Source organism: Salmo salar, chromosome ssa10 (assembly GCF_905237065.1).
Source record: "Salmo salar chromosome ssa10, Ssal_v3.1, whole genome shotgun sequence".
In the NCBI taxonomy this organism is placed as follows: Eukaryota; Metazoa; Chordata; class Actinopteri; order Salmoniformes; family Salmonidae; genus Salmo; species Salmo salar.
This window is the reverse complement of record NC_059451.1, coordinates 18,300,913-18,311,463: the sequence shown is the minus strand read 5'-3', so window position 1 is coordinate 18,311,463 and position 10,551 is coordinate 18,300,913. Positions and strand designations below refer to the sequence as shown.

Here is a 10,551-nt window from a genome sequence, read left to right as displayed (position 1 = left end):
CAGTTGTCTTCAACGCACCATGAATCGCGCATTGAAGCCAAATAAAGTTGGTTAAGTGACGTTGCAGGCTAGCTCAGTGATGCCCCTCTCATTGAGTAATGCCGTTTTCAAAACAATTGGGAACTCAAAAAAATACGAGGTCAAATCATGACATCAGTGATCTTCAGGTCGGAAATTCGGAGCTCTATAAAGAGGCCAGAGTTCCCTAGTTGGAATTCCGAGTTGGATGACCGTTCAAATCAATTTTCCCCAGTCGGAACTCATTTTTTCCTGAGATTCCAGTTGTTCTGAACGCGGTATTACTCAAGTTGAAGGCCAGCCGCGGTAGTGCAGGCTTCCATTAGCAACTAAACTGTCCTTCATAAAAAAAGATAAAGATAAAAGTAACAAATAATTAAAGAGCAGCAGTAAATAACAATAGCGAGGCTACTGTATACACAGGGGGTACCAGTAAAGAGTCAATGTGCAGGGGCACCGGTGTCGATGTAAATGAGGTAATATGTACAGTGAGGGAAAAAATTATTTTATCCCCTGCTGATTTTGTACGTTTGCCCACTGACAAAGAAATGATCAGTCTATAATTTTAATGGTAGGTTTATTTGAACAGTGAGAGACAGAATAACAACAAAAAAATCCAGAAAAACGCATGTCAAAAATTTTATAAAAATGATTTGCATTTTAATGAGGGAAATAAGTATTTGACCCCCTCAATCAGAAATATTTCTGGCTCCCAGGTGTCTTTTATACAGATAACGAGCTGAGATTAGGAGCACACTCATCTGCAAACTTAATGATGGTGTTGGAGTCGTGCCTGGCCGTGCAGTCATGAGTGAACAGGGCGTAATGAGTGCGCACCCCTGAGGGGCCTACATATTGAGGATCAGCGTGGCGGTTCTTACCTACACTTACCACCTGGGGGCGGCACCGTCAGGAAGCCCAGGATCCAGTTGTTAAGGGCGGTGGTTAGTCCCAGGGTCCTTAGCTTATTGATGAGCTTTGAGGGCACTATGGTGTTGAATGCTGAGCTGTAGTCAATGATTAGATTCTCACATAGGTGTTCCTTTTGTCCAGGTGGGAAAGAGCAGCGTGGAGTGCAATAGAGATTGCATCATCTGTGGATCTGTTGGGGCGGTATGCAAATAGGAGTGGGTCTAGGGTTTCTGGGATAATGGTGTTGATGTGAGACATGACCAGCCTTTCAAAGCACTTCATGGCTACAGACGTGAGTGCTACGGATCGGTAGTCATTTAGGCAGGTTACCTTAGTGTTCTTGGGCACAGGGACTATGGTGATCTGCTTGAAACATGTTGGTATTACATACTCAGACAGGGAGAGGTTGAAAATGTCAGTGAAGACACTTGCCAGTTGGTCAGTGCATGCTTGGCGTACACGTCCTGGTAATCCTTCTGGCTTGCAGCCTTGTGAATGTTGACCTGTTTAAAGGTCTTACTCACATCGACTGAGGAGAGTGTGATCATACAGTTGTCCGGAACAGCTTATGCTCTCATACATGTTTCAGTGTTACTTGCCTCGAAGCGAGCAAGTTATTTAGCTCGTCTGGTAGGCTCATGTCACTAGGCAGCTCTCGGCTGTGCTTCCCTTTGTAGTCTGTAATAGTTTGCCCTGCCTCATCCGACGAGCGTCGGAGCCGGTGTAGTACGATTGGATCTTAGTCCTGTATTGACACTTTGCCTGTTTGATGGTTCGTCGGAGGGCATAGCGGGATTTTTTAATAAGCTTCCGGGTTAGAGTCCTGCTCCTTGAAAACGGCAGCTCTACCATTTAGCTCAGTGCGAATGTTGCCTGTAATCCATGGCTTCTGGTTGGGGAATGTACGTAGTCACTATGGGGACGACGTCATTGATGCACTTATTGATGAAGCAAGTGACTGATTGGGTGTCATTGGAAGAATCCTGGAACATTTTCCAGTCTGTGCTAGCAAAACAGTGCTTTAGTTTAGCATCTGCTTCATCTGACCACTTTTTTTATAGACCGAATCACTGGTGCTTCCTGCTTTAATTTTTGCTTGTAAGCAGGAATCAGGAAGATAGAGTTATGGTCAGATTTGCCAAATGGAGGGTGAGCTTTGTACTCGTCTCTGTGTGTGGAATAAAGGTCGTCTATAGTTTTTCCCCTCTGGTTTCACATTTAACATGCTGATACAAATTAGGTAAACTGATTACGTTTCCCTGCAGCAGTAAAGGACATGCATCTGGTGGGTTAGAAGCAATTATTTGTACGATGATCGTCGTTCTCCCCAGGAATCAACCAATAGGAAGCCCTATGCAAAAATACTATGCACATTTTAACTCGGGGGTCTGAGTTTCCGAGCAGTGCTGCCAACTTAGTGACTTCGTCGCTATATTTAGCGAGTATTCAGACCCCTCTAGCGACACATTTTTAAAAAGCGACTAGCGACAAATCTAGCGACTTTTTCTGGTGTTATTGGAGACTTTTGGAGACTCTGACATAAAAGCACGTATCGTTCTTATTCTTCTCAACGAGCAGTGGGTGCTGCCGTGGGCCCCACCCCCGTCCCAAAGCACTCACAGGCGGCCCAGTCCTCGCGCAGCAGTCCCTCCCAGCTGCAGTCAGAGCAGGAGATGTTCACCCCTCCTCATCCAGACTGCAAATGAATCGCGCATGCGGGAAGCCGCCGCTGGCTGATCCCGCCCTAACTTACATAGTTACCAGACTAGTTACCTTAATTTTCTCACATTGCCATTGACAGTTTTTTCTATTGTCTCTTTTTGGTTCATTTAGATTGTTAATGGAGATTGTATACAAAATAATGTAAAAAATGTTATGGTTAAAAATGTTCATGTTTTACTGTGACTTGTTGTAGGCTCCTAAGTGGACCATAAGGTTAAAAACCAAACCAAATTAAGAAAACTAAACTAAAAAACTAAAAAATTAAATAAAAAATAAAATAAAAACTAACTAACTCCGCCAGAGTGTCTCTTTTGGGTCACTTTTGCCGGTCCTAAGCCCCTCACTAGCTTTAAGGACCAGCTGTCAGAGCAGCTCACAGATCACTGCAACTGTACATAGCCCATCTATAATTTAGCCCATACAACTACCTCTTCCCCTACTGTATTTATTTATTTTGCTCCTTTGCACCCCATTATTTCTATTTCTACTTTGCACTTTCTTCCACTGCAAATCTACCATTCCAGTGTTTTACTTGCTATATTGTATTTACTTTGCCACCATGGCCTTTTTTGCCTTTACCTCCCTCATCTCACCTCATTTGCTCACATTGTATATAGACTTCTTTTTGTACTGTATTATTAACTGTATGTTTGTTTTACTCCATGTGTAACTCTGTGTTGTTGTATGTGTCGAACTGCTTTGCTTTATCTTGGCCAGGTCGCAATTGTAAATGAGAACTTGTTCTCAACTTGCCTACCTGGTTAAATAAAGGTGAAATAAATAAAAATAAAGGAGGAGGGTTGGAATTGTGACATTAAAAAAAACAAGAATCGACAGAAGAAAGTTCATTTGTAGTTTTAAATATATTTAGGGTGTTTTTTAATCACCTTTTATCTCTCCCACAACGTTATTCCTCTCCTACTGCATCCATCACAATTACATGCACATGGCCAGTTATGCAAATTAAGTGATGACGTCATGTAGCGACTTCTAGCGACTTTTAGGACAGCCAATAGCTACTTTCCTTACTGAGGAGTTGGCAACACTGTTTCCGAGTTGTCTTGAACGTGTTCAATACGTTGTGTGATGACGCGTTGGTGCTACGTGTCTAGGAAGTAATCCAGTCAACATGGCGACGCAACAAGGAGATGTTGATGAACTCTTCGATGTGAAAAATGCTTATTACATTGGCAGTTATCAACAATGTATCAATGAAGCTCAGAAAGTTAAGGTAATTATCTGCTGATAAACCGTTTGTGCAACATGGCTAATAGCTAGTCTTTCTGTAGTCTCGATGTAAAACGTTTGAACTGGCTAGCTAATCAGCTAACGTTAGTACTAGCCGCTAACGTTAACATCTCTGTTATAAAAGCAATTCAATGAATTAATAGATGATGTTAAATCAAAAACAACACCTACTTGCTATTTTCCTCTTTACAGCCATCAACACCTGAGAAGGAGGTCGAGAGAGACATGTTTCTGTACAGAGCCTATATTGCCCAGGTAACTTCATAATTGCACAGATGGCGATATATTTATTAGAACGTCAAATGACGCGAGTGTAACGTTAGTGTCACTGCAATAAATTACTATATTGTTTTTACTGTCTAATCTTGAACTATAACTTTATCATCTGAAGATGCCTCCATTTTAAGTGCCATTAAGACACTGCCTGTCAATATTGTATCAGTTTTCATCTCCTGTATAATTTCAGAGGAAGTATGCTGTGGTGATGGATGACATCAAGGCCAGCTCCTCGCCAGAACTCCAGGCTGTCAAGATGTTTGCTGAGTATCGTGCCAATGAGGGCAAAAGGTTTTATTCCATTAAACAGTCAATATAACAACCCACCTGTGTAATTAAAGTGAAATGCATTTTGTCGACTCCTTTGGTGGTGTAAAAATATTGCTGTCTTTGTTGCTTGTGCAGGGATGCCATTGTGGCTGAACTTGACAAGAAGATGAGCAAGAATGTAGATGTGGCCAACACAACCTTCCTGCTCATGGCTGCGTCCATTTACTACCATGAGATGAACTCGGATGCTGCCTTGAGGACCCTGCACCAGGGAGAAAGTCTGGAGTGGTAAGGACAATCACAGGATACTATTCACGTTTGTAGCACCTGTTATTATGTGTTATGCGATATGTGAATGTCCCTCTTTTTTTTCAGCATGGCAATGACCATTCAGGTGCTGCTGAGTTTAGACCGTGTTGATTTGGCAAGGTATGTCCACTTAACACACACCATCTGATTAAGTAACTTTTTAAGTACTTTTAAGTAAATGTAGTTATAAAAGGATTCAGCAAATTGAGCATATGATTCCGTGTTGGTCATATATGGTGTTGTTTACTTATTTTGACACGAAGGAAAGAGCTGAAGAAGATGCAGGAGCAGGACGAGGATGCCACACTGACCCAACTGTCCACGGCTTGGGTCAACATCGCTGTTGTGAGTGTCAGCCCATAGCGAAGATCCCTACATGCTATAATGCATCATTGGAGCGGGCCTCATTGCCCCTCACCTGAAAGAAATGGGCTTTTGACAGAGCACCACTCTCAATGGAAAAGTAGTCATCAATTTAGGACTGAAGTCCACTCAATTTCTGTCTGTCTTCTGATCAACAGAAGAAGAAAAAAAGGACTTGACTTTCCCTTTTTTTTCAGGGAGGAGAGAAGCTGCAGGATGCTTACTACATCTTCCAGGAGATGTCGGATAAGTACTCCCCCACTTTGCTTCTGCTGAATGGCCAGGCTGCCTGCCATATGGCCCAGAACAAGTGGGAGGAGGCAGAGGGGGTTCTCCAGGAGGCACTAGACAAGGTCATTACTTACTTCAAATGTACTCTTATCTTAATCAACTGTAGACATATTTCAGAGATTAATTTGTAGATGTGTAGAGGGGTGTTTAAATATAGATGAACACTATTTGATAGCGTAACATTATAGGGTGTTACAGTGAAGACATTGTAATAGAACAATTTGAATGAGTTAAACCAATTAGTGGTGTCTGTCTTATCCAACCACATCAATACAAGTTTAGTATCTTCATAAGCAAAATACTTGCAATTTTAGCAATTGACCAGTAGGTGAAAGAAATACACTAGTAATGCAGTTGTATTCATATTTCAGAAAATGTGATGGAACATGTACGAATGAAGCGGGATAACGAGCGAGGTCATACAGTGCATCGAGACATTTCTGTGAGGAAAAAGAGGGTGTTTTCCAACCTCTTATAGTCTGTTTTTCCCCTAACAGGACAGCAGCCACCCTGAGACTTTGATCAACCTGATTGTGCTGACCCAGCACTTAGGCAAAGCTCCTGAGGTGAGACTTTGTATCAGTTTTGCCACAGATACGGAGAAATGTTTGTTGGACATTATCAAAGCTTTGGAATGACAAAAGGGGGTTTATTGAATTTGCAGATATCTTGCACATTAGTGTCCTTCTCCTTGAATAGCAATAAACTTCAAAGACAAAGGTCTAGGGATAAAGCCCCCCCCCCCCAACAAAAAATCTGCTCGTGCCAGATTGAGGTGATAGTGAGTAAATAATCAATAGAATCTTGACTATCTACAGAACGCTTTCTTCAATGAGGGTCAAAGTAATCACTGATTACCCATCAAGGTTATTTAACTCACCTGAGGTGTATATAGATAAGACCTTGTTCTAATGATTTATGATCAATGTTTTTATAGGCATGAATTTCCTTAGCATCAATCTGTTTTGTATCTGTTTGCAGGTAACCAACAGGTATCTCTCTCAACTGAAAGATGCCCATAGAGCTCACCCCTTCCTTAAAGACTACCTGACCAAGGTACGTTGATTACATTTGCCCTTACACAGTTCTACTTTATCTTGAAACAATGCATTCTTCCTTGTTACAGCTTGTTGGTCAACCTTAGCTTTCTTGGAAGTAAATAAAATGATTTGATTGGTGAGCACTGCAGCATATCTAGTCTAAGCATTTAAAACTAGTTTTGACTTTAATTTCATAGACTTCACGACACATAATTCCCCAATAAAAAAATGTAAATCAACATTGAAAAGTCAGGTTGAATCATTCGTTAGACCAGTTTATTTCTGTCCACAACAGTGTTGCTAGTTAAACATTTTCTACCGTGTGTTAAATGCTTCTCCTTTTTTACCTCAGGAGAATGAATTTGACAGACTGACGATGCAGTATGCTCCCACTGCAACTGCGTGAGACAATGGAGACATCTGTTTGGACCCCAAAACATTATTAATACTGGACACACAACTGATTGCTCCATATCTTTTTGTCTATCAATATGGGAAATTCTAAACTGTATAGATCAAAATTGACATGCATGTTTAGAAATTTGAATTATAAAAAAGATTGAATAATAATATTATTACCTTACACATATTTTCTTTATACTCACACGTACAGGTATTTGTAGTACATGAAATGTCCCTTCTGATAATGTCTCTTTGATGTTTAACATCTGAATTTCTCTCATTGAGAAATGCCTCCTGTCACTCTGTTTCCTTTTAGCATTCCTCTAACATGTACAATAAATGTTTTATGACCCGGTTTACACCCAGTGTGTGTCAGTCAGTGGGTTAAAAATACTTGAAAGTACAACTTAAGTAGTTTTTTGGGGTATCTGTACTGTACAACTTTTACTTCACTACATTCCTAAAGAAAATTATGTATTTTCTACTCCATGCATTTTCCCTGACACCCAAAAGTACTCGTTACATTTTGAATGCTTAGCAGGACAGGAAAATGGTCTAATCCACACACTTATCAAGTGAACATTCCTGGTCATCCCTGCGGACTCACTAAATGCAAAAATAAGGAAATGGTGCCATCTGATAAGGAATTTGAAATGATTTATACTTTTGATTCTTAAGTATATTTTAACCCAAATACTTTTAGACTTGGTAACTCAAGTAGGATTTTACTGGGTTACTTTTACTTGAGTCATTTTCTATTAAGGTATATTTACTTTTACTAAGGTATGATAATTGGGTACTTTTTCCACTGGTGTCAGTGTGAAACCAGTGGTGGAGGGTACACACAGTTGATCAATTATTATTTTGCCTAATAGTTTATCCACCTTTTGCGGAAGAATGTATAGGGAGCGTTACTTTTTTCCCGCGATCAGTCTACTCGCCTTTTCTTTTTTCTTTTTTTATCGTTCTATTGAAATTCATGGATGATGGCCCGACGAGACCTCGCTAGGGGTAGACAATGTTTCCCCCTTTATGTGTTTGAAATTCTACCTTTTGTAAATGAGTGGGCCATTACATTCATGAAAACCCTGCAACGTTGCAGTTCTTGGTTCTTGACAGACTCAAACCGGTGTGTCTGGCACCCTACTACCATACCCCGTTCAAAAGCACTTAAATATTTTTGTCTTGCCCATTCCATCAGAATACCACACATACACAATCCATGTCTCAAGGTTTAAAAATCCTTATTTAACCTGTCTCCTCCCCTTCATCTACACTGATTGAACATGGAGTAAATGCATTTCATAGAATTTGAATGTGTTTTCTGGAACAGTCGACATCGTGTTGTTGATGTGCGTCGTTCTGCTGTTACATGTTGCGCTGTCGCTTTAAATTATCTCCGTTTTTTTTTTTATCACAGTCGTTGAAAATAGTGGGCCATAATGACGTCACAGCTCCTCGCTTTTTCTTCATTCAATTAGTTAGAATGGTTTTAGGTGCGGGTGCTGAACATTATAGTCGTGCCGGTAAAAACATTTACTAGCAGTACTTTTAATATGGTAACCAGAGAGGTTTCAAGTGCCGTGAGGAATCATGTTCTTCATTGATTCCCATTAAAACAGCACGCATTTTTCTGTCACTTGTCAAGACGCAGCATCACAGACACTGCATCACAGACACCGCAGGACACGACTAGCAGCCGAACGACAGAGGAAGGCGAACATTGTGAGGATATCTGGACTTTTATCGGCGTTACTGGTTATTTTCTTAGTATTAGAAATGTTTAAGGACCAATGGTTTGGTATCTGGTAGGAATAGGTTATTCTAGCTGATGAAATGACGAAGATATGTTATATAAGGCGAATAACGGAGATCAGACAGAATTTAACGTTGGCCTCACAAGAATCGCATGTGATACCTCGACTGTACCGCTCTCTAGTATGGCACAGCTTTAGTTTAGGTAGCTATCCAGATAGCTAATAATACTTACTGGATTTGCTTTTCTTGGAACACGGACGTGATTTTACAGTTACATCTAATCTCTGATAGATTCAACTAACGTTAGCTAGTTTGGTAGCCGTTTTAAATGCTGGTCTATCCGGTATTGTGTACATTTAATTTAGCGAGCTAGGCGGCTAACAAGCTAACGTTAGCTACATTTTGATGTAGTATGCGTAAAATAAAAAAAATTCAAAATTCTGGCCAATGTTTACTAGGTCATAGAATACAGTAGCTTGTAATTCTAATAATTATAGCTAGGTAATTAACGTTGGCTATTAAATAAATCCAGCCGGTTTACCCATGGTTTTTGTAAGTTTATAATCCAATCAGACATAAATTGTCTTCATGTGAAATGAGCCCACGTCCTAATTTAGAAAACAAAGAATTAACATTAGGCCACTTGAGACTAGGTTAAGCTGCTTAAAGTTTATTCGAGTTTTTAGTTTAGCTATATAACTTGCTAGATACAGTAGTTTGGAAGCGTCGGGATCTTGCCTGGCTACCTCCTGTAAGGAGAAAACACTGTCTGTGTCAGTATTCTAAATCGCCGTTTTCCGTGCCGCCACAATGGACAGTCACACCGATGATGACAGTATGAGAGTCGGGGAGGTGGAACCCATGCCTGGCTATACGGGTCTCGTAACGAGAGCGTCTACTGTGATGCTCAGTGCCTTGAGAGACTGCAGTGCGTGCGGTCTAGAGCTCTCTAAAAGGACGCTCCTGGATAACGCTTATATTACATGGACCGAAATCGGGCTTTTCTTCATGTGCGCCGTTATGTGGACGCAGATACGACGGGGACTAACAGAATGTCTGTTCAAGGTAGATACACCCACCATACTCAGCTTTTCCCTCAATTTTGCATACTATACATTCACATACACTTTTCTCCAGGAAATACATCAATTCCCTCTTTACTTCAAGAACCATTCACCTTATTCTCGTTCCCTAATTACAGGAGCCTTCTATCAGAGTTCAGCCTTCATTGGGTGTTTATAAAGGCATTCATGTCACATGTTTCATATACCTTGCAGTATTAGTGAAATAAGATAACCATTGTATTTCAATTATGATTAATTACATTTCACTTTTCAAGCCCACAACAGGTGATGTGAAACACTGGTCCGTGTCTCTCTGGTATGAAAACATAAATTATTCTCCTTGTTGAATTCAACAATTGTTGTCTACTGTACTGGAGGCTTGTCCTCCTGACAAGTTAATCATGGTGCCCATCAAATTGAAGCATATGAGGAATACCTTCATTCTGAGGAAGGCCTACACGCTACACTCGGATACCTTTAGTGTCTCAGTGTGTGTCGACTTGTAGTTCCCAACCAGGGGTTCTAGGAACACGGGCTACTTGAGAACACTAATGAGACCAAGATCAGATACCAGGAAACTGATTCAGCAAGACTACGGAAACCCTTCACCTCAGCTAATGACTCTGCAATAAAATATGAACTCCCGGGTTACAAAGACCAGAGCAGAGATGTGGCAAGCAAGCTTTGCTGAGGAGATTAAGGACACATACATGAGAACCACAGACCACCCTTTTTTCTAAGAGTGTAGGCTATCTAGAACCTCAAAGGGTTCTTCGGGTGTCCCCATAGGATAACCCTTTGAAGAATGCTTTTTGATCCAGGTAGAACCTTTTTGGCTTCCATGTAAAACCCTTTCCACAGAGGGTTCTATCTGGAAC

General features: G+C 40.8%; 2 protein-coding genes across 2 annotated transcripts in view; both read left to right on the top strand.

The window, feature by feature from the left end:
• The first annotated feature begins 3,637 nt into the window (after positions 1-3,637).
• Positions 3,638-7,206, top strand: LOC106613672 (coatomer subunit epsilon). Its single transcript, XM_014216178.2, has 10 exons — positions 3,638-3,883; positions 4,093-4,155; positions 4,367-4,467; positions 4,582-4,734; positions 4,822-4,875; positions 5,019-5,100; positions 5,316-5,471; positions 5,907-5,975; positions 6,391-6,465; positions 6,802-7,206. Exons 1-10 carry the CDS (start codon positions 3,782-3,784, stop codon positions 6,853-6,855), a joined length of 909 nt encoding a protein of 302 aa, XP_014071653.1. The 5' UTR covers positions 3,638-3,781; the 3' UTR covers positions 6,856-7,206.
• A 1,095-nt stretch (positions 7,207-8,301) lies between these two features.
• Positions 8,302-10,551, top strand: part of LOC106613669 (ceramide synthase 1) — a 43,684-nt gene continuing 41,434 nt past the window's right edge. The window contains exon 1 of the mRNA XM_014216172.2: positions 8,302-9,674. Coding sequence (XP_014071647.1) covers positions 9,420-9,674 — 255 coding nt within the window. The 5' untranslated portion in view covers positions 8,302-9,419. The remainder of the gene's footprint in view (positions 9,675-10,551) is intronic.

Bases quoted from the DNA above. Each gene is read 5' to 3' on its own strand.
- LOC106613672 (XM_014216178.2), top strand. From the start codon at position 3,782: ATGGCGACGCAACAAGGAGATGTTGATGAACTCTTCGATGTGAAAAAT. The intron at 4,735-4,821 runs GTAAGGACAATC...CTTTTTTTTCAG, and splicing joins CAGGGAGAAAGTCTGGAGTG to CATGGCAATGACCATTCAGG. The intron at 5,976-6,390 runs GTGAGACTTTGT...ATCTGTTTGCAG, and splicing joins ACTTAGGCAAAGCTCCTGAG to GTAACCAACAGGTATCTCTC.